The sequence below is a fragment of the Stegostoma tigrinum genome, chromosome 5 (assembly GCF_030684315.1).
Source record: "Stegostoma tigrinum isolate sSteTig4 chromosome 5, sSteTig4.hap1, whole genome shotgun sequence".
Classification (NCBI taxonomy): domain Eukaryota; kingdom Metazoa; phylum Chordata; class Chondrichthyes; order Orectolobiformes; family Stegostomatidae; genus Stegostoma; species Stegostoma tigrinum.
In genome coordinates, this window is record NC_081358.1 from 117158098 (window position 1) to 117182709 (window position 24612).

A 24612-nucleotide genomic window follows, 5' to 3' on the forward strand; every position below is an offset into this window, starting at 1 on the left:
TGTGCTGTATGACTCTAAATGCTGATTGCCAGCATTGTCAACAGCTCCTTCCATCTTTTTACTGATGATCAAGAGCAGACTGATGGGGCAGAAATTGGCTGTGTTGGACTTGTCCTGCTGTTTGTGGACAAGATATACCAGGGAAATTTTCCACATTGTCACATACATGCCAGTGTTGTAACTGTACTAGTACATCTAAGCCAGAGCAACGGCATGTTCTGGAGGACAGGCCTTTAGTAATGTTGTCAGTAGTGTGCAGAGATGTGCAGACTATACAGATTATCCATGATAAATGTGGGATGGGCTGGAGGACTGGGTCTGGGTGGGATGCTCTGTATAAAGGTCAGTGCCGACTTAATAGGCCGAATGGCCTCTTTCCGCACGGTAGGGATTCTATGAGCTTAAGTTTGACCATATCGGGACAGAGTCTAAACGGATCTATGAGGAATACAAAGATAAATTTCCGGTGCCTTTGTATAAGTTCTCACAGAGGTGAATAAGGTTGGTGAGTTCCAAGCACACACATAAGTATGTTTCATATGGGTCTCTGATGTGGTGAAAATAACAGAATCATGGCTTTATAAATGGTGAGCTTCCTGGTTGATATTCATGAACACAGTGTTCAGAAAATACGAGGAAGGAAAATTGGGAGGTGAGGTGGCAGTATTGATTAGGCAAGATATGGAAAGGAAGATGTCCTTCCAGGGACAAGGACAGATTCCATTTGGTTAAGAGTTCAACAAAAGGATATGATAACGACATTGCTGTTAGCTAGAGGAGCAAATATGCAAGGGAATCAGATATGCAAGATTTAGAGAGTATATTTCAGGAGATTTGACTTTCCCAAATGCCAATCAGGATAACATTAGCGTGAAGGATAAGGATGAGGAGGAATTTGCGAGCTGTTTTCAGGAGAACTTCCTTGACCATAAGTTCCTTGTCTAACTGGCAAAGTGGCATTACTGGATCAGTGTCTGTGGGAGAGCACTTGGGTAACAGTGATCGTTGTATCATAAAGTGTGCATTAGCAGTGGAAAACAGCGAGGAAAGAAGCATTTAGAGTCGAACATACGAAGTGGAAGAAGGCTGACTTCAATGGAAACGAAGGAATCTAGCTAGTGAAGACTGTGGGGAGAAAACTGTAATGGAGCAGTGCGTGAATTTTTGAGGGAAAAGCATGTTGGGTACATTCTGACAAGAACCACGGGCACAGGAAGCAATACCATTTTTTCCTTTAGATGATAAGGAAGATGGAGAACATGCACGATAACCCTTTTTTTTGTTTGTTTTATCTTTGATTTGAGTGAGAGTCAGGCTAAATGGAATATGTTGAAAAGAAGAAAGTAAAATTGGTCAAAAAAGATGAGAATAGAATGGCCAAATGAAAAGATAGCCCAACCGTTATCCACCAGATGTAAACGGTAAGGGGATGTAGTATGAAGTGGTAAGGACTCTTTCTAACCGAGGAGAGTACTATGTGTTTAGCGACTCTGGGTAAGGTTAGAATACTTGTGTACTCTATCAATGTTTACTAAGGAAGACAAAATATCAGGTGGCAGTGGAGGGAATGGGTAGGTGAAAATTGGGGGAGCAGGAAGTATGGCAAAGCCTGGCTGTGCTCAGAGGGGATACATTGCCCAGTCTGGATGGATGGCATCTAACTCTGGGCTGGCTCTTTACCAGGGCAACACAAATAGCAGTAGTCCCCTACCTTCTCACCGCAACCCTACTAATTCTTCCTTTATGGTCATAATCCAGTTCCCTCTTGAACAACATAACAGAATCTGCCTCCAACACCCTGTCAGGCTGTGCATTCCAGATCGTAGCAATGGTCACATGAAACTTCTCCTCATGTTTCCATCTGCTTTTAAACCTGGGTCCTCTCACTTTTGCTAGTTCGCCCTGTCTACACTCACCAGAACCTTTGTGATTTTGAATATCTCTTTCAAATCCCTCTTTTCTGGGCAAAACTGTTCCAACTTCTCCAATCTATCTACATACCTGAATTTCCTCCTCCTTGGAACCGTCCTTGTGAATCCCTTCTCTTCTACTTGTACATACTAAGTCTTAGTGTTCAGGAAACCCTCTGCTCTCTGGAGTCCAATCTACATATAAAAATGAATGTATTTACTGTGACAGTAAAAATAGTTCTGACATATAACCAGTACTGAGACTTCTCTTCAGGAGTAGAGGGACATGTGGCTGAGGGAGGCTGGGACGCGGCCCATCTGCAGAAGGGACCATTTTGATCTGTTTCTGTGCTATACAAAATGCATAAAGTGTTATTTTAAAAATTCATGGATGTGTGAGCTGATCAGAGAACGTTTAGCCCTCTCCGTTCAGATATAAGCAACATTAATTTCCAGGTGAAATGTAATCCAAGAGGAAGATTTTCAAACTGTTGTTCAAAAAAATCATTGAATTAAAGAATGTGCTCCCCAGGCCCCCACTTATTCTACTGTTGGTGTTTGGACCAAACAGCTCTCTTTGTCCTGGAGTGAGCCATTCATGTAGAGAGGGTACTATAGTTCAAAGGACTTCGGAGCTAATTTCTGGTAACACACACCTTTTCTGTTTTGAGCAGTGCTGATCCGACCGGGTTTAATGTAAGTTCAATGAACAACTTCCTGTATTCTCTTCCAGACCTGTCAAAGGCTCTGATATTAACTGAACTTGGTTCGATTCGTGATCCTAAAGCGGTAAAGCTGCTGTTTAGTAACATGGAGAGGTTACTAAAGGTTCCAGCCCATGGGTAAGAAGGTCTAAATAATGCAGTTGTTAACCAAAGTTCAACAGAGCTTTAAAATGTTCTTTTACAATGAAGGCAGGCTACTTACTCCTGATCCATTGATTGTTAGATTATCACAAAACCTTTTCCAAATGCAGAGTAAAATCTGAGGGGTTTAAGCATGAATAAAAAAGGTTATAGTTTATTTACAAGGTGTAGAAAGTATTAACAAGAATTAAGTTCTTTGGAGCAGAACATCATTAATTGAAAAGTTGGTGCATAGTCTTAATGCCACTAGAGAAGTAATCCAGAGACCGAATAAAAGATTTTGGGGAAATGGATTTGAACCCTACCACAGCAGCTGGTGAGAATTGAGTTCAATTCATAAAAATAAAGCTGGACTCAGTAACGGTACCCGTGAACTACAATCACTTCCTGTGAAGGTCCATCTGCTTCATCTCTATCCTGATGTCCTGACCTACTGTGGTCTACCTATGACTCCAGACCCACATGACTCCTAAATACACTCTGGAAGGGCCTAGCAAAACTCCCAATCTCAGGGCGATAGGGGAATGGGTCACAGTTGCTGACTTTGCCACTGATGCCCACATCCCATGAAAGGAGACATAAAAAGCTTAAAACAGCCCTAAATTTTCATTTTTTTTTGTTGACAGATTTGTGCTTATCTGTTGGCACCCTTAATTATCTGGAATTATCTTGCCATTATCTCTCCGCTTCTATATTCTGTGCCTGTGCACTTCCCTCCACTTTACCTGATGAAGGAGCAGTACTCTGAAAGCTTGTGTTTTCAAATAAACCTGTTGGAATATAACCATGTGACTTCTGACTTTGTCTACCCCAGTCCAACACTGGAACCTCCACATAAAAGACTGAAGATGTCTAAGGTTATTTTCAAAAACAGCAACTGTCATTCTGTTTTGGATGTTGACTGCTCTGTATTTCTACTGTTTTCTGAGTTATTCCTTTGTCTATTCATGTTGAACTGTTTACACTACGAACTTTCTGGTTTGTCTACCATTTCCCATCATCCTCTCAACATCTTGCACATCACCATTTGGTTTCTTGACCTCATTTTCTCTAAACTATTGCCCACTCAGCTGTCCCACCTGACTCCCACAGGAACTGACATTGTAAGTGATTCTCTCTATCTCATCTGGCACCAGCCCCACCCCTTTCAAACTCTGTAATCAATCATCACCACCTCTCCTAAAAGTAGCCCTTGATATTCAAGTAGCACAAGGTTCATTAGGTGGAAGGGATTTTCTTAGGAGGAGAGGTTGGACTTGTCATTGGAATGTATAAGAATGGGAGGTGGCCTGATTGAGACAAGATTCTTAGTAGACTTAGAGTCATAGAGCTATCCAGCATGGAAACATCATGGTCCAACTCGTTCATGCTGACCAGAAATCCTAAATTAATTTAGTCCCATTTGTCAGCATTTGGCCTATATCCCCTAAACCCTTACTATTCATATACTCATCCAGATGCCTTTTAAATGTTATGATTGTACCAGCCTCCACCACTTGCTCCTGCATTCCATACATGCACCACCCTCTGCGTGAAAAAGTTGCCCCTTAAGCCCCTTTTAAATCTTCCCCTTTCACCTTAAACCTATGCCGTCTAGTTTTGGACTCCCCTTGGCCATTCACCCTATCCATTCCCCTCTATAAGGTCATCCCTCAGCCTCTTTGACACAATAGATGCAGAAAGACTGACTTTGCCACAAGGGAGGATCTAGGACCAGAAGGCATAATAAGGGGTTGCACATTTTAAGACAGAGTAAAAGGAATTTCTTCTCTGAGGATAGTGAATCCATGAAATATTTTCCTGCAGAGACATGTCGAAGCTGAGTCACTTAAGTATATTCAAGGCCGAGAAACAGATTTTTAACGGGTAAGGGAATTATGGGTTATCGGGACAAAGCAAAAAGGTGGAGTTGTGCATTATCAGATTAGCCGTCATTTTAATGAATGGCAGGGCAGATTTGATGACCTACTGCTGCTCCTAAGTGTATAATTTATGGTCTTCTTCTCTCATCCTTGAAAACTGCCACATTATGTCTAGCCTCCCTTTCCTCTCCAAAATCCTTGAATTTGTGTCCCGGATCTACGAGCACCTGTTTTACAACTGTGTTCTTATCAAAACTTTTGATGCACTATTGATCTTATCTATTTCTAATCAATCATGCTGAAGGACTCTTTCCTCCTTCGCTCTCTGTGGCAAGAAGTTCCAAAGACTCTCAATCCTCTGAGAGAAGAAATTCCTCCTTATCTTAGTCTTAAATTGGTGCACTTTTATTCTGAGAGTATGCCAGTCTCCCACAAGAAGAAGCATCTCTCAGTATTTACCCTGCCAAGTCCCTTAAGAATCCTAGTGTTTCAGTGAGACCACTTCTCATTCTTCTAAACTCTCAATTGCTCACTGATCTACATCCTAGTGTTTCACAGCCTCTGATACTAAATACTCTTCATTGTATTCTGATCCCTTTTGTGGCCTAATCCCTCCCTATCTGTCTAACTTTCTGCAGCTGGATAACAGTCAGGAGAGCTCTGCATGTTTCCAATTCTGGCCCTACCGTACATTCCACATGTCCCATACCTTTGCCTGATCATTAGAACAAGATAACCTGTAGATAGAAACATCCTCACTTTAATGCCCATGGTTTGAAACTGGGGTTAGTCAGCAGATCAAGTCTACAAACGAGGAGAACACCATCAAATCCCTTTCTTCCCTGAAAGGAAGGACCCTCCAAATTTCCAAAATGTTAAGGTAAGAATAACGAGCAATGTTTGGTGGGCTTTCTCCATGCAGGTTTTGGACTTCAGTCACACTGATATTATTTTGTTTGTTGTTTTCTATCGATTCCCAGCATCAGGATTGTGGGCAGCGCAGCTCTGGATCTGTGCCACGTCGCAGCTGGAGACGTCGATGCCTTTTACCAGTTTGGCCTCCATTGTTGGGATATGGCTGCTGCTGCTGTCATTGTCCGGGAAGCTGGAGGAATCTTGATGGATACAGCAGGTAGGGAGACACTGGCCAAATAAATTTGGTCCAGTGTTGGCGCTTCAGTTTTTTGGGATCAAATCCAGCCAAGAATCCCAGGCTCAAAGCCTGTGGTACCACACTCTCTTCTCCATTTCTGAGTTAATATCCAGTGAGTATAAGCCCATCCTATTTCCTTCCATCTTCATGGACTGTGGTTGCCTCTGAAGGTGCCTCCCTCTGATGGCTAACAGTTAGCAAGCAGAACTGTTCACTGATTTAGCTTGAGTCAATCATAACTTGAGAGCAGTGTCCCTCATGATATATGCAGGGGGCGGTCTGTTAATATGGAGGGCTAGGATTACTTCATCCATGCTGCTGAAAACCTGGTCAGCTAGCGAGTGTCCTTGAATTACCTGCATTTTATGTCTTGCTCACACTTCCTTTCACTATACTTCCTGTAAGGATTCTGTTCCATTCTCCCAGTTTCTTTGTCTCTGTTGCATCTGTTCTGAAGATGCCACCTTCACAGAGATATTTCTGATATTTCCTCCTCGATCTACAACTAAAGACTGTGCCCTCCCACCCTATTTCCCACACTTCTGCCATCATGCCTTTTCCTTCCTCCCAAAACAACGAGTTTCTCTTGTCCTTGCTTTCCACCAGTATTTGCATTCGAGGGATCATCCCAAACCATTCCAGCACCATCAGAAAAGAGCCACCACCGAACACATCCTACCCCTTCCCTCCACTGTCAGCATTCCACAGGGACCATTCCCTCAATGACACCCTCGTCCATTCATTCATTGTTCCTAACACTTCCTCCATGGCTTCTCTCCTCACTGCCCAAGGTGCCAAACCTTGCAGTTGAAGATTTGTTTCACTTGTGCTTTTTCCAATCTAATCTGGTGTATTCACTGCTCACAATACAGTCTCCTTTACATTGATGAGGCTAAACTCAGACTGGGTGACAGCTTTGCGGAAGAATGACCCTGACCTTCCAGTTGCTTGTAATTTCAGTACACCATTTTGTTTACTTTTCCATCCCAAGTCTGCTGCAGTGTCCCAGCGATGCCCAGTGCAAGCTGGTATAACTGTATCCCCTTTCCTGCCTCGGCATTTTACAGCTTCAAGACTCAACATGGAGTTCAACAAATTCATAGCATGACCTCTGTCTTCTGTTTTGATTACATTTCTCCCCTTCATCACCCCCAAGCCCCCATCTCTCATTTGCCATGTGCAAAGACAACCTGTTTTCAATTATCCATGCCTAACGTTAACACCAGTTTTGCACCTCAATCCCTCCATTTCACCCATCACCACCACTCATTTTGACTTTAGTTTTGGTCTGGGCATCATCTGTTCCACAGTATCTACTCCCCCTTTGTCAGCAGCATTGGCTGTGGGCATGGCATTTTCTATCCATTCCTAATTGCCCTTGAAAAGTTGGTGGTGAGCTGCCTTCTTGAACTGCTGCAGTATGTATAGTGTAGGTACAGACACAATGTTGGACAGTGCTCAATGCCATCATTGATACAGAGCAAATGTATTGACTCGATCATTTTACAACAGTCTGTTGTCAATTGTATCATTTTCATCTGTTTCTCCCTCACTCATCCCCAGGTTTTCTGTTGTTATGTTTCTCTATTACTTTGTGGACGTCATAGATATAAGTCGAGTGTTAATACTCAACAGGTTGATATTTTTCTTACCAGCATTGTCAAAGCTTACAACATCTTCGGGTTTGTGAAAAGTTCAACCCGCTTTTACAGAGCAGCCTTCATTTCTGATAATCCTGTTTCTAGGAGGACCACTGGACCTAATGTCTCGGAGAGTGGTGGCGGCTGGCACTTTGGAGATGGTGTGTCAGATTGTTAAAGAACTACAGCCTGTGGCCTATGAACGGGATGACAGCACTGAAGGCACAAGTCACTCACTATCCAAATAATGACCCTTTCAGAACGTGCACTGTTGGAAGCGTAGTGAAATCACACTGCTGAATCTTTACAAGTAACTTAACAGGGACAAGCAGCTGTGATGGCCGTACTGTGCTGATATTTATAACAAAAATAATAATAGCAAACTGGTCCTGCTCTCCCTCAACCATCAGCATTACTTATCTTCTATGAACTATGTTGATTGAACTTTCTGCTGTTGCTGTTAAATGTTTTGGAGAGTCTGATGATTGGGAATAAATGTAACCTAACTCTGATGGTGCAGTGGATGGGGGAGGTATGGATTTGAGTAGACCTCCGGTTTACGATGACTTCGATGGAGTGAGGTGTTCGATAAGGTGTAAAGTCAGAATCACATCTGGTCCTGTCAGTTACTTAACACACAGACTAGGCTCAAACCTCTCCCACCCCTTCAACATCATTTATTTAAAACTTGGTAGTCTGTTTTTGACAGAAACTTACTGACGCATGATGGGGTTGTGCAAAAACCTGGAACTATGATTGTGATTGTGCGAAGTTTCAGTAATTCAAAAATTTAACATAGTCATGTAATGGTCACTATTCTGATTTATGTCCAGGTCAATCTCCAATCTCTTACCTAATATTTAAACAAATTCAAAAAGAATTCACCTACCAATGAAGAAAACAAAAGTCACGGAGGATATCTTTGTTTCTTCACTTAAACGATTTTCCGTGTAGTTGCAATCCCTTCCGTCTTTTATACTACATAAGAACAAGCTGAATCAGATTTAAACGGAGAGCAGGGTGAATGATAATGAAACCCACGGCCCATTATCAGTTAATTCTATCACGAGACAAGGGTGTTGCTGGCAGCAACTATCGTCCAGTCCTAACTGCTCTTGAATGGAATGGTTTACTCGGGCATTTCAGAGGGCAGTCAGACAAATCACAGTGGGTCCATGTAGGCCAGACTGGGTAAGAAATGGAAGATTTTTGAACTAGATGAGATTTTAACAAAAATTAATGATACTTGACATGTTCACCATTACTGAAGTTAGCTTTGTTGGATTTAAAACTATATCCCCAAAACATTATCCTGAGGTTCCGGTGGCATTAATATCACCTCCCTTGCAACATTGGACAGGGTCTAAAGACAGACTCCAGATTGGTTTGTGCCTATAATCCATACCATCAAAGATCAATGTCTCTCCACAATAACTGAATCCAAATGTTGATGTCTTTGTAACTGGTTACCATCATAATTACCATCAAGTACAGTTTTCATTGCAGTGTAACAGTCTGTAAACATAGACACATGAGATGACTATTTTTTAAAAAAATCCTATTTTTAAATCTTTATTTCGGGGTTTTATTCATTTTACTGAGTGGAATTTTGGCATAGAAATAAAATAACTGTTCATTAATAAATAGTTTTAAATTGCTGTATCATTTCTTTTTTTTCATATGTACAGCTTCTATGGAAACCAGTTGACCAACATAATTAATATGAAAGGTTGATTCAATTGAAGCATTCAAGAGGGAATGCAGGGAGAATGTGCAGTGATTCAGGGAGAAACTTAGGACATTGCATCACATATATTGCTCATTCAGAGAGCCAGTGCTGTAATCATTTCTGTGAAAGAGTTTGAAGTTTAAAAAATTAAAGCCTGCAATACTTGTAGCATCAAGACGTTAAATTTCACATTGTTGGAGTCAATTAACTTGTAAAATGGTTTCCTGTACCTCTGTGTGGACTGGGGGTCCTGTTACTGTGTGTGTGCATGCGTGTGTGTTTTTGCCTCGGTTACATGTTGGTCTGCATACAGCAGAGGAAGTTCAGGGGTGATTTTAATAGAGAAGTTGTAAATCATGAGTTTTGATGGGGTGAACAAAAAGAAACTGACACAATGGCAAAATGATCAGTTACCCAGAGGACACGGATTCTGAGATAGAACAAGAAACAACATTGAGAGACTTTTTCCTGTTATGATCTGGAATGCACTCTGAAGGAGTGATAAACGAAGATACAATAATAATTTTCAGAAGGGTGTTGGATAAGTATCTGAGCAGAACAGGGGAGTGGGGTAAATTGATGGCTCTCTCAAAGAGCTGGTATAGGTATGATGGACCAGCTGAACCCACTGTATTATACGATGATTCCATAATGTTTCCAAGATTTTGCAAAGATTACTTAACAGTGTTCCTTAACATTGGACAGCAAGTTGGGGCAGAACTGCGTGACTATTGCTGGGAGGTATATGTAGGATGTGAATAGGATAGGGCTGTAGGTCTCTGATTCCAAAACGCCAATATCAAGCAATGATTCAGATGCCACATGTGACAGCGGAATTATAACACAGCAAGACACTAGAGAAAGTGCGGAGGGGACAGTGTCTCAATCTTTTTTGAAAAGGTTCAAACAAAATTGTAGAGTTTCAGTCCCAATCTGCTATATGTTGCATTTATACGATATTTATCTGATTTGTCATACTCTGCAGCTTTATACAGGGTTGTATTAACAGTAACTTGCAAGTTCATACAGATAAAATATGGCTAGTCCACTCCAAGTTCATTTGTCATTGCAAAAGCAGCTCTTCATTGTAGTACAGGATCTCCATAGCCACACAGCTGTTCGATGCCAAGGTTGTAATGATCGCCCTTCCCATCTTTATAGAGACTAGTGACAATCCGCAGCCACCCGGACTCTCCCTGTGGTGATCACAGAAAGAAGCAACTAATCAACCATTTAAAATAATTCCAATGTTTTGCATTGATAATTACAGAAACTAAAAATGAACTATGCAACAGATCTACTTTGAGGTATCGCTCATCAATAAGTTTAGAAGCTTGATGGACAAAATGTTACCAAAGATTCAATTTTCAACAACTTTCTATTAAAAAGTGACATTGTGGCTCACTCAGTGAAGAGTCTACTGGAGGGTACTGCTTGAATTAAAATTAAGTAGACATTTTTTCTATTGTTGGCCAAGGGTATTCCTGTCTTGACGCTTCACTCACTCTATCTAGAATACATGCAATATTTACAATGGTTAGACCCTTCATTGCACTTTGCAACAGCCACCATCATTTCCAACTGGATATTGACCCTGAAGGTACTTGCTCTGCAGCACAAGGAACTGTACAAGAGGAGTATTGCACTCACCCATGGTTCACCCCAGGAGTTCCGTACTATCCAGTACTCTGTTTCATCATCATCCTCACCCCAGCCTGCTACTGACACAATGTGATTTGTGATGGCCAGTGGCTTGTATTCTGCAAACACTCCTCCACGGTAGGCATCCAGTTTCTTCGTTGCCATGATACCACAGCTAGAACCCAGATAGAGCACAAAGGGTTACGATTCCAAAAAGTCTCCACTGGCATGAGTTGGTAGAGATTTGAAAATGATTTGCAAAATAATTTTGAGGAAGAGATTAAAATTTCCTTTTTGAACCCAATGCATTGTTACAATCTGGAATGCTTTGCGTAGAAACAACTCACGTTTTTATTTAGGAAGCCAAGATGTGGAAACAGTTTGGATAGAGATGAGAAATAGTAAAGGCAAGAAATTATCTTGTGGGAAATTACTTGCTTTGAGGTTGCTACTCATTAGCTAGGAGTTAATAGGAGAACAAACAAGGCATTGCATCACACTGAGCGATATTCCTGGCTGAATGATAGAACAGATTTGGAAAAAACAGCAAAGAGATTAGAACTAGAGTAAAGAGCTGGATCACTTTATACACAAGTGGTTAGCTGTAAAGAAGCAAACTGAGACAATACAGATGGTTGCTGGAAGATGTCAACTGATGGCTCTGACAATCACTCTATACTATGAAACAGGATGGCATCATCGGGTCTAAAGGCTTTCATCTCCAACTATTAGAATGATGTCTGCTGGAGGGCAGCTTCAATTCAACATGAAGTGCCAAACAGATACAGGTGTTCTATGCAACTTTGAATTTCACAGATATGTGCAAAGTGACGCTGGATAAGCAAAGGTTAAGCCTACAAAAGTAGGTTGAAATTATATGATGGAACAATATTCAAGCCAAGTGAACAAATTAAGCTGAAAGCCTAATGCAATAGGAAGAATGAACATCTCAAATTCCAGTGATAAGACATTAAGTAAAATCCATTCAACTCAGTTGAGGCTTGGACTAGTAACCCAAAACATGCCAGAAGAGATGCATTCATCGAAAAGATCTCAACCACGCTTTGTAGAGATCTCACTCCCTTATGTCGGCTATTGACGAACTTTTGCCATAACTTTCCAAGGCAAACATCATTCATACCCTCAGCGGAAAGGATGGTTACTAGCAGTGACACCGAGGGAACAGCAATACATTTCCAGGTCAGGATGGTGAGTGACTTGGAGGGTGATAGTGTTCCTTTGTATCCACTGCTGTTGTCCTTCTAGATGGAAATAGTCATGTGTTTAGAAAGTGCTGCCTAAGAAGGTGAATTTCTGCAGTGCAGATTGTAGATGGTACACACTACTACAATTGAGCGTCAGTGATGCGGAGAGTCAATATTTGAGGATTTGGTGATATGGACTTGTAACAAAGACACTGAGATTTAGATGTATAATTTTAAATGATATTTGGGATATGTTTGAGTCTAGTTTTTTTAAAATTAGTAATTGATGGGGTTTCCTGTGTTGTCTGAAATTAATTGTTAACCTAAGTATTTCTGTAGCCATGATGATTTATTTTAAGAAGGAGTTTTTGAAGCCTGGCTATAGACTGAATGGATTTTGTGCATGACTAGATTTTTGTTTATTTTCAGGCGTTTGTGACCTAGCATTGTAAAGAATGGAGTCTCAAAAGTTTTTATCAGAGAGTTCTGGAAATTTTTTTTAAGCTGGAGGAAAATGCCCACAACTGAGGGAATTTAGGTTTCACTACTTAATTTTGTCATAGAGTCATAGAGATCAACAGCACAGAAAAAGGACCTCTGGCCCATCGAATCTGCTCAGTCAAAAACAACTACCCAACCATTCTAATCCCATCTTCCAGCACTTGTCCCAAAGCTTTTGGGTAATGTTAGTCCTGGGAAGAACTTGGCACACAATGGTTGTATATAGCAATGCTCCTGAGAAAGGAATAATAGATCTAATGAATTAGATTACCTTAGAGTTAAAAGTCAGTGTTAGCCCTAGTGCAGAAGTGTTGCCATACAAACCCAGAAATGAGTGTTTAAACTGAGTGCATTGAAGCTGAGGTATTGCTGCCAGAAGAAGCTATCACAGTTGCGGTCTAAAAGTTGAAGTTGCAAACTGACTTAAACCTACCGAGCTGTTAGATATTGGGATTCCACTGTGAATACTATACAAGTGGTATGATTGGGAACAGTCCCAGGAGTAGTGTTTTGGGTACCGAAAAAAAAGTTTTGTAATTTATAAGGAAGCTTTTGGGATTAGTGGGATTATACTTTGTGCACTTAAAACTTTTGAATTTGTATTGTAGTAGGTAGATTGTATTACTCTGTCTTCCTTTTGTAATAAACTTCCATTTTATTGTTAAAGCTAAATGTGAAACGTTGCATACTTGTGTTTCAGCAAGAGGCAACTTCACTAAAACCAAAGCAAAGTATGATCTATTCATCCTTCCTTCATTTCACTTTGATCGACTGATGGTGCAGTAATTGCCTCAGTTGGATTTGACCTGTTGTGGTGAATAGGACATATCTGGGCAGCTTGCTTCACTGTCGGGTAGATGCCAGTGTTGTAGCTGTACTAGAAGACCTTAGCTAGGGGTGCAGCAAGTTCTGGAGCATAAGCCTTCAGTTCTAATACTAGAATGATCAGGGTCCAGAGCCTTTGCAGTATCTGGTGTCATTTTTTGGCATTACAAGGAGTTAATTGAATTGGCAGTAGATTTTGATGCTGAATCTATGCAGAAGGCTGAGATGGAACAGGTTGTACGTGGTAACCAACAAGGGTTTTCTTTGCCCAAGTTTGATCTGAAGCAACATGGAGTCAGACTCAATGTTGAGGACTACCAGGGCAACTCTCTCCTGACTGTACACCTCTGAGCTGTCACCTTTGCTGAGTTTGTCCTGCCAGTGGGATATCCAGGGATGGTGGTGGTAACGTCTGGGTCATTGTCTACAAAGTATGATTCCATGAGTCAGACTATATCGGACTATTCTCTGACTAGTCTGTGAGACCCCTCTCCCAGTTTTGACACAAGCCCCCAGATAAGGGGACTTTGCAGAGTCAATGAGTTTTCTATTTTTTGTTTGCCATTTTCAATGTCTGATTCTAGGGTCTGTCCAAACAGGTTGAGTAGAAAATATCCAGAAGTGGGGCCTGGGACTGTTGTACTGCAGTGATTTGGACCAGGAAACCTGGGTTCAGGTCCCACCTGCTCTAAAGGTGTGTAATAACATTTCTGAGCAGATTGAATAAAAAATATCTGACTAAATGTAATATTACCATGTTCACCAATGACACGTGGATAGGTGGGAATGTGTGTTGTGTGAAAGATGCAAAGGTACTTTAATTTTCACAGACTTAAAGATTAGGCAAGAACATGACAGATCAAATATCTGGTGGAAAAATCTGAGGTTCTCCACTTTGACAGGAAGATCAGATGGGCAGAGTACTTCTGAAATGCTAAGATATTACGAAGTACAGACATACAAAGGGAACAGGGTGTCCCTGTCAATATGTCACTGAAGACTAACATATGGGTGCAGCAAACTATTAGGATGGCTAATGGATGTTACAATACAACAGTTTGACTAAGCAGTCCATTACCTGATAGGCCCATTGGTGTAGATTTCTGCCATCATCTGCTCACGTCCGCTAATTTTACCATAATCTCCAACTTTCCACAGGGTGTAATTTTTGATCACATTGCAGACACCAAAAGTGGTACATGTGCCGCACTGATTAAACGGTTTACACTCTACAGCAAAAAAAACAGTCACAATCAGTAAGTGCACATCCAAATCTAAGTGACCAAAAATGACCTTCCTTAAAAGCCAGAGGTCTCCAAATTACGCATGGTGGATTTGGACCTTATTACCGGTTACTCTGAAAATAAAGGGCAAAAAAAATTGAGAAGTCCACAAACTTGCTTCACTCAGCCATAAGTCCACCATTTACGCTATTCACTGCTCTGTAATAATACCGGAGCTGACAACTACATGCAAAACAAAATGAGTTGTTGAACTATCTGGTATCACAGATGGGCACTATTTGCAGTTATTTATCATCACAGTACTCTCATTGTTTGTTTCAGCTTCCTAGCTTAAGCAGCTTTGAGTTCCCTTTTTTTCTCCTTTCTAATAGTTAATACGAAGCAGTTTGCTGGGACAATTCAGAGGGCAGACTAGAGTCAGCCACATAGATTTGGTCTGGAGTCACATCCAGGCCAGACCAGGTAAGGAAGATAGTTTCCTTCCATAAAAGATAATAGTGAACCAGCTGGGTTTTGACAATGGTCATCATCAGACTTTTAATTTCACATTTTCATTGGATTTAAATTCCACCATCTGTCATGGTGAGATTTGAACTCGGGTTCCCACAATATGATGTGGGTGTCTGGATTGTTAATCCTGCAGCACCTACTGTTGTGCTGCCACCTTCTGCCAAGTCTAAACTTTTCTTAGAAGGGAAGTTAAGAAGAGGAAGTACCTTGGTCTTTAGCCTGGTAGTTGTTACAGGTTTCATCTGGTATTCCATTATCATGAGCATAACTCCAAACTGCCAAATGGTCTCCGCCAAAGCAAGAACCAGCATTTCCACAGTCTATAACATTCTGGACAGATAAGTACGCAGACGGCCACGCACCTTTCCTCTTGATGTTGATACGATCTGTGAAAGCCGAGGAAATAATTGATGCAATCCCAAGTCTTTTTTTATCTCAGACATTACAACACTCAACACTCTTCCAGAGGTAATTTACTAACTGTAAGGTTATTTAAGTGAGGAAAGCCTGCAGAAAGCTATGGAATAGAGGGATTTGAGAGAACTCATTGTTATGGACCAAACCTAATCCCTTCAAAATATGTTAACAGGATAGTTTAGAGCCTAAATTTTATTATTTTAAAGATAATTGTAAGGCATTGTGTTCTGGATGCAATTTGATAGGTCAAACTACTTGGCTTGAAACAAAACACTCTTTATTCATACACTATAATTAATATACAGGCAAAAGAAAAGAATCGGCTTAATTATAGTTCTATTTGAAATGATTAACAAAATAATATATGTTAACTACCACTAATTAATTGTTTCAATATAGTAACATTCCACAAACACACCCTTGGCAGAGGCAAATTCAGTAAAATAGATTGCCTCACATGCAATCCTAGCAGCATGAAGAGAACCCCAGCTTTTAGCTATAACAGAGAGAGGAAGAAGAGCTTCCACATCCCCTTTCGAGACCACAGGAACTATCAAAAGCTAGAAATCTTGGTTCTGTGGGAGCTTGACCCCACCAATTCAGGCTGCATTTTTTTGTTCCAGCTTTAAAACAACCCCAAGGCCTCATAAGTTGTTTACTTTACTGGCTTTGGTGCAGCCTGCTCAACACCTCTGTCTCAACCTTACTTCACAAAAAAGGACAAAATATACCTCCTAAAGGCTTTATTATTGTCATAGTGTGCATGCATCACAAAAAGCTAGAATCCAATTTCAGTAGGCAATAGAGAAGGCAAATAGAATGTCAGCTTTCATTTCAAAGAAAGTACAGAATAAAAATAGTTTTGTTAAAAATCCAAGCTGTAATACTGTGAACAGCTTCTAAGGAATGATGTACTGACATTGGAGGCAGTGTAGAGATGGTTACAAGGCTGTCCCTGGGTATGAAGGGGTTTTCTTATGAAGAGAGGTTGAATAGTTTGGGCTTGTACTCATGGGAGTTTAGGACACTGAAAAGGGACTTGACTGAAACATGCAAGATTCTTAGGGCCTTAGAGCAGATGCTGAAAGGTTGTTGTTTCACTTTGTGGGGGAGTCTAGGTCCAGAGGGCATAATCTCAGAATAAGGGGTTGCATATTTAAAACAGAGAAGAGGATTCTTTTCCCTCAGAGGATGGTGAGATCTGAGAAGTTAACTCTATTTCTTACTCTGTAGACGGTGCTAACTATTTACAGCATTCCTGGTTTTATTTCATACGCTTCAACGAATCGAGAGTAGAGTTAGGTGGGTATACAGATACTGGACACTAGTTAAGCTCACCTGCAAGAGCACTAGTTGCTGCCATAGCCCAGCATGAGCCACAGTATTGAGGAATATGCTGGTTGCGGGTTATACTGATGTAACTTCTGTTATTCACGTTTCTCCAATCCCAAACCTTTGGCAAATTGAAGGTGTTCAGATACTCATGAGGTCGAGGATAAGTCCTGGAAAGAGAGATATTTACTTGAAAGCATGGCACATTTTGAGGCCATTCGGCCTGTCAAACCTGCCAATTCCAGTCAGTAGCCAATGGTGATATTAAAATAACAGAAGAGGCTCAGTTGGCAACATTCTGTCCTCAGAATTACAACATTCCAAACTCAAGTATTGCCCTGCAGCTTGAGCATAAAAATCAAGGCTGACGCTCCCGTGCAGGATTGAGGGAGAGCTGCAGTGTTTCAGATGAAATGATAAACCAAGGCCCTACCTTCCTGCTGGGGGTAGATAAAAGAGATCCCAGGTCATTATCTCAGAGGAGAGTAAGGAAATGATCCTGACTGATATGTATCTATCAGTCGACACTGGACAGTAACAGATTGCTCTGTCATGATCACATTGCTTTATGTAGGATCTTGCTGCATAAAATTTGGTGACCATGTTTCCTACCTTACAACAGTCATGAAACTGCAAGGAAATTCTCCAGTTGGTCTAGAGTGTTTGGAGCTGTCTATTGGTCAGGAAAATGCATGTTCCTTTATATGCAATCTAATCATAGCACTCAATTTAGTTCTACACGTCCATCTCACTACCACAACAGCAAGGTAATACCAAGGCCCAACCAATCATGTGATGATACTATGGCTTTAAGAGGTCTATTTCATCATGTTTTTATGCGCAAGAGTTGACATCGAGGTACCAAGCAATCTGCTCCAAAGTCAATAACATAATCAACTTGTGAGGCCTTGAGGGCTTTTTTAAAAGTCGGAACAATGGAAACAGCCTGAATGGGTAGAGTCAAGTTCCCATAGAACCAGGATGTTTAATTTTAGCTTTCTGTAGTTGCTGGCATCTTGAAGCTGGATGTGGAAGCTCTTCTTTCTCTCTCTGTTACAGCTAAAAGCTGGGATTCTCTTCCGGCTGCTAGAATTGCATGTGAGACAATCTGTTTTACTGAATTTGCCTTTGACTAGGGTGTGTTTATGGGATGTTACTATGTTGGAACAATTAATTAGTGGTAGTTAATATATCTTTTATTCTGTTTAGCATTTTGATAGAGTTACAAGTAAACCAATTCTCTTATTTTTATTTTGTCTGCATATTAACTGTGGTGTGAAGATAAAGTGTTTTTTTTAAAGCTTCGTAGTTTGACCAATCAAATTGCATCTGAAACATAACACTTTATAGTTGCCTTCAAAATAAGACAAAGTTAGGGTCTAGGCTATCTTCTTAATATATTTTGAGGGGTTTAGTCTGACTTGTAATACTCTGGAACAATGGATTTGCATGTTACCATGGAACTTAATTCAATTATTGATCTGGAACTAAAAGCTAGTCTATTGGTGACCATGAAAATATTGTTAGTTGTCATAAAAAAAGGTTCAGTCATGTCCACTCGTATCTGCCCCAGCCTACATGTAACTCCAGACACAGAGCAATGTGTCTGACTGTTAACTGCCCTCTGATATGGCCTAATAAGTCATTCAATTATATGGAACAGCTGCAAAATCAAAGAAAACCAATGAAGCTAGATGGACCATTCATCATTGACCTAGGCACTGGAAACAATCACAGTTAACACAACTCTGTCGACATTGCAAAGTCCTTCTTATTAACATCCCTCACAAACTAGTCAGGTAACAGTCTGGTATAGGTCACTTACGGAATTATACCTTATGGACAATGTCCCAGACACCACCAACACCATCCCTGAATAAGTCCTCCTCCACCAACAGGACAGGCCCAGCAGAGGTATCAGATCAGTAGTATACTGTCAGGGAGGAGTTGACCTGGGAGTCTTCAACATTGACTCTGGGCCCCATTAAACCTCATAGCATCAGGTCAAATGTGGACAAGGAAATATCCTGCTGATTATCAGGGACTGCCAAACTCCTCAGCTGATGAATCAGTAGTCCTCTATGTTGAACAGCAACTGAGAGAAGCACTAAGAGTGGCAAAGCCTCAGAACATACTCCAGGTGAGAATCTTCAATATCCATCACCAAGAATGGCTCGGTACCATCTCTACTGACTGAGCTGTCGCAGTTTGAAAGGACAGAGCTGCTGAAGTGGGTCAGCAGCTGGTAGCAAAGGAACCTAGAGGAGGGGGAATAAATCTACTTCACTTCATATTCACCAAACTACTTGCTCCAGATCCAACAATCCAAGGCAGTATCAGTATTAATCCTTGAGGAGAAGAAGCCCCACCTTCTCCATTGTGTTGTTTGACATGTCAATGAATTAAATGGGATAAATTTCGAACACATCTAGCAATTCAGAAGGAAGCATCAATGTGGCACTGTGGGCCATTGTGCATTATGGTGTTTGGCGGAGGTAGCTTGGTGTGAATTCATTGTCACATTTTCTACATTACAGCATGACCACACTTCAAAAATATATACTTAGTTGTAAAAAATCAGTAGGAGTTTGCAAAAGAATCAATATAAATGGAAATTCCTTCCTTTATCAGTTTGGTCCATTGAGGCAAAAAATGATTTTGCATGTAAGAAAAATGTTTGATGCAGAAACAAGCACAGTTTATACTAATTTATAAGATGAAACATAAGAGTTTTAATTAACTATGATCTGGGAAGAACATCCAGTGCTTTGTATAACTCCCAAGCTACCATTACGAAAGATAATGTATTTCGGCATCTTGTGAGCTCCCTTGAAGCTACACCTAGCTGTACACTAATGCACTTGCTGGTCACTATTCTCTAAATACTTTTTGGGAAAGATATTAAGGGTGGAAATTTGTAGTTTAAAAGGCAGGGAATGGAACTAAATGAATCACTCTTTCAAAACACTGGTACAGGCACACTGGACTAAACGGTCTCTTTCTGTGCTACATCAACCTAAAATTCCCTTTCATGATTATGGGCAACTTGAAAATAGGCTTCTGCTGCATTCAAAGGCAGGAGATGATTTTTGTTATGACGGTTCCAAAATAGAACTGAAGACTGAATGCTACTTTGATCTCCAGAAGCACCACTTCACCCATGTCTAGTTCTGCTCTCTCTGTTACAGGGAGGATGTTATTAAGCTGGAGAGGGTTCAGAAGAGATTTGCCAGGGCGTTGCCGGGAATGGAAGGACTGAGTTATAAGGAGGGGCTAGACAGGCTGAGACTTTCCTCCCTGGGCTTTCGGGGCGACCTTTATAAAGGTGTACAAAATCATGAGGTATTTAGATGAGGTGAATGGCAGGTGCATTTTCCTAGGTTGGGGGAGTTTAAAAGACTAGAGGCCATATTTTTAAGGTGAGTGGAGAAAGATTTAAAAAAAGACATGGGGACACAGAGAGTGGTTTGTGTGTGGAATGAATTTCCACAGGAAGTGGTGGATGCAGAGACAGTTACAATGTTCAAAAGACATTTCAGTAAGCCCATGAATAAGAAATGTTTGGAGGGATCTGGGCCAAGAGGAGGCAGGTGGGATTAGTTCAGTTTGGAATTATGATCAGCTTGGACATGTGGGCCGAAGGGTATGTTTCTGTGCTGTATGACTCTATAACAACACACACTGAGTTTACATTTGTACTGGTATTGGTTTAGTTGTCATCTCTCTAAATTCAGTGGCAAGACTTCCCAGTCAGCCGTACTGAAAAATGCATTCAACCATTCCCTTAGGAAAATTTGTTCCTTAAGCTCCAAGAATGCACAATTTGCAGATTCAAAGGGAAAGCATCAGACTTTCCAATGGAGAGATGTTATTAGATTTGACTAGGCAATAGTGTGACAACCAATTAGTATAGAATCTAAATGCAAATTATGAAAATTTTACAGTCAGAGCACCAATGGTTTTGTAACAATTTTGTCTGTTAAATGAGCAAGCTTGTATTTGATTGGTGACCCTTTTGCCACTTAATAGGTAAAAAGATAACATCACACAGCACAGAAGGAGGCTATTTGGTCCATTAAATCTGTGTCAGCCCCTGAAAGACCAAATTAGTCTGACTCCCCGTAACTGATATTCAGAGTTTTCTGCTTCCTAAGCCATGCATTGGTCTGAGGGCTAGGTACTCTCAAAATATGGTGCATCAACCTGGACTGAGAGTGACCCAAATGATTAGACCCAAAATAACCAAGAGGCGAGGGAAATATGATAGTGAATGTAATAATCTCCACACCTACTGGCTAAACTTGGTACTTTCTTACAATAACTTCACAGAAAAAGACTTCACAACATTGTGCTAGTACCAGCTGGGTACCGCACTGCCTCGGAGGTTAACTGGCACTATTAGCCCTCAAAATGGTATAATTAAGCTGTGCTGCCAGGCTTTCACCAATGGTCTCATTTTTTGATATCTTCAACTGTCCATTTACACAAGGCTTCTGAGAGAGCAATTATCCAGAGGCTGTTTGAGGATTCAGGATGGGTTGTAGCTGAAATCAATCTATTCCCAAACAACAATTACACCGATTCACCAATGAAGATTTCTAGATAGTCATGAGACAAAAGGAATGCTGCCTGACAATAATGATTCTCCATTGGACTGAGGTGTCCAGGTCAATTTAATACTTCAGCTGATTACTAAGCGGAATTCAGTGCAGGTTTAGGAATCTGTGTCCTTCTGGTTTTGTAGACTCAAACACACAGTCCTTTTACCACTAGACTATCAGGAGAGGCAATAATTACAAATTTCAAGCATTTAAAAAGCTCTCTCAGGATAGAGTTGGTTAAGTCAGTGATATGAGTACATTAGCCTTCAGTTTTTAGTGTTTTAAAAGGGTCACATTTCAGAAATGGTTTTCAGTCCGTCAACGACTTGTTCTCAAATACTCTCTCACACCAAGATATCTCAGTCGGACCGGAACCAGGAATCAAAGAAAATCAAAGGTTCAAAATTATTTTTAAAAATGAATGAGAATTTATGTTTTGTTTGGGGGGGGATGCTGGGGTGGTGGGTGGTGGGTGGTGGGAAGTGGGAATAGAAAAAAAAGAGGAAAAGCAAATAATAATAAGAAAGGCAACAAGTATTTTTCTAGTTTCTTATATGTTGGTACTTATTTTATAGAGAAGAATTGCAGTAGCAACAAAATTGGAATTTATTATTGTTGCCTTTGCTTTATCTTCAAAGTATGCAAAATGATCAGTTTGAGGCCTAAAACTCTCAATCATATAAAACGTATGAGCTAGGAGTATACGGGGATGTAATGGCCTAGTGGTATTATTGCTAGACTATTAATCCAGAAATTCATCTAATGTTAAAGGTACAAATCTCACCACAGCAGATGGTGGAATTTGAATTCAAAACGAAAAATTCTGGAATTAAGAATTTACTGGGGGCAATGTTGATTGTCAGGAGGAAAAACCCATCGGGCTCAATAATGCCCCTCAGTGAAGGAAATCTGCCACTCTGACCCAGTCTGGCCCACACGTGACTTCAGACTCACAGTAAAATGTGGTTGACGCTCAACTGGTCCACGCAAGCCACTCAGTTCGAGGGCGACGAGATAGGCACTAAATGCTGGCCAGCTAGCAATGCCCACATCCCATGAGTGAATTGGAACATGTCCAGCAGAGATTGACATGGATGATCCCTGGAATGGTAGGCCTAACATATGATGAACGGCTGAGGATCCTGGGATTGTATTCATTAGAGTTTAGAAGGTTGAGGGGAGATCTAATAGAAACACACAAGATAATGTATGGCTTAGAAAGGGTGGACGCTGGGAAGTTGTTTCCGTTAGGCAGGGAGACTAGGACCCGTGGGCACAGCCTTAGAATTAGAGGGGGTAAATTTAAAACTGAAGTGAGATGAAATTTCTTCATCCAGAGAGTGGTGGGCCTGTGGAATTCATTGCCACGGAGTGCAGTGGAGGCTGGGACGTTAAATGTCTTCAAGGTGGGGATTGATCATTTCTTGATCTTGCAAGGATTCAAGGGCTATGGGGAGAGTGCAGGGAAGTGGAGTTGAAATGCCCATCAGCCATGATTAAATGGCAGAGTGGGCTCGATGGGCCAAATGGCCGTTCTTCCACTCCTATGTCTTATGGTCTTAATTAAAAAAAATTAAGCCATTTGGCTGCTCAAGCCTGCTTCACCACTCAATAGGATTACGGGTGATCTGTTAGGATTTCGAATTTCACATTCTCATCAAACTCCAACAAGACCTGATCTCCCTGCCCGACATGACTCTACGTTAAAAACATTCAGTAACACCACCTCCACCACTGCTGAGGCACAGAGCTCCGAAGTCACACAATCCTCAGGCAAAAAAATTCCCCGTCCCTGTCCCGAAGGGGCAACCTTTAATTTGTAAACTGAACCCTGTGGGGATTGAATTCGCCCACTGGAGCAAATGGTCTTTCCACTTCCACTTTGTCAAGACTGGTCAGGATTTTATATACTTCAATAAAGTTACTCCTGACTCATCTGAATTCAAGTGGAAAGAAATCCAATCTGCCTAACCTAATTCATAAAACAACCCACTCTGCCCGGGTATCAATCTCCTCTCAACTACCTCCAATGCATTTACTCTGTCCCTGAATAAGGTGACTCACTCTGTACACAGTATTTGAGACTGGTCTCACCAATGCCCTGTACAGCTACACTTTCCAGAGCTTTGCCCGAGGTGTGATACTGGGACTCTCCCAGGTGCTGACCCCCAGACCCTAAGTTATTGAACACTAAACACAGCATTCCCCAAAGCGCTCGGCAATGCGCTGACACGAGCGGTGTTGATTTTCTGCAGGCTCCGTGCTGCCAGTGTGTCGGCCCGGGACTCAGCCCTTGTCCTCACCAGGCAGTATGTCAGCCTGCAGATGTTCCCTCCCTCCCGGTCCACTCCATCCCTCGCTATCACCACACACGCTGCATTTTGTTGCTGATCGATCATTCGACTTACTTGACGCTCCGGATTTTCCCGGCTAGCGGTTTGTGACATGGTAGATCAGGGTTAAAGTAACGTTGCCCAGCCCCAAAAGAGCAGGACAAGCAGAGAACTATGCAGAGAGACAGCCGACCTTGAGACGCCATGGCCTCCTGCTGCCGGGGGAGGGAGTCACATGGGAAAGCGACAGCTCAGCTGACGGGAGAGAGGAGTTGGCAATGAGCGCTCACTGAAAGCAGGCCCGAGAGACACAGCTTCCAGCAGCCTGAAACTGACTTAAACCGACTGAAATTAATAGACCGGCACAGCATGGCGGGAGGCCACTCAGCCCATTGTGCCGTGCTGGCTCTTTGGGAGAGCTTCCTAATTACTCGCAAACAGAAACAAATATTGCTGGAGGAACCCAGGAGGTCTGGCAGAATCCGTGGAGAGAAAACAGAGGGAAAGTTTTGGATCCTGCGACCCCTTCTTCAGAACTGAAAACTTTTCCAAAACATGTTGTCGCTGGGCTAGGCTCCACTTGGAATACCGCGTGCAATTCTCGTCCCCCTGCTGTAGGAAGGATGTTGAGAAACTTGAAAGGGTTCAGAAAAGTTTCACTAGGATGCTACGGGGTTTGGAGATTTGTGCTATACTGAGAGGCTAAATAGACCGGGGCTATTTTCCCCGGATCATCATGCTGAGGGTGACTTATGAGGTTTATAAAATCATGAGACTGAGTGAATTAGCTAACAACTTTTCCCAAGGATGGGGGAGTGCAAAATTAGAAGGCGTAGGTATAAG

The 24612-nt window shown here is 41.5% G+C and overlaps 2 protein-coding genes across 2 annotated transcripts in view; one reads left to right on the top strand and one right to left on the bottom strand.

The window, feature by feature from the left end:
- Positions 1 to 9084, top strand: part of impa2 (inositol monophosphatase 2) — a 34811-nt gene extending 25727 nt beyond the window's left edge. The window contains exons 6-8 of the mRNA XM_048529051.2: positions 2644 to 2752; positions 5619 to 5770; positions 7537 to 9084. Coding sequence (XP_048385008.1) covers positions 2644 to 2752; positions 5619 to 5770; positions 7537 to 7679 — 404 coding nt within the window. The 3' untranslated portion in view covers positions 7680 to 9084. The remainder of the gene's footprint in view (positions 1 to 2643; positions 2753 to 5618; positions 5771 to 7536) is intronic.
- On the bottom strand, positions 8979 to 24058 carry LOC125451645 (cathepsin Z-like). The gene is made up of 6 exons (XM_048529050.2): positions 23845 to 24058; positions 16842 to 17005; positions 15293 to 15472; positions 14411 to 14561; positions 10811 to 10976; positions 8979 to 10356 (listed from the first exon to the last, which is right to left on the bottom strand). Exons 1-6 carry the CDS (start codon positions 23973 to 23975, stop codon positions 10243 to 10245), a joined length of 906 nt encoding a protein of 301 aa, XP_048385007.1. The 5' UTR covers positions 23976 to 24058; the 3' UTR covers positions 8979 to 10242.
- Positions 24059 to 24612: the final 554 nt, after the last annotated feature.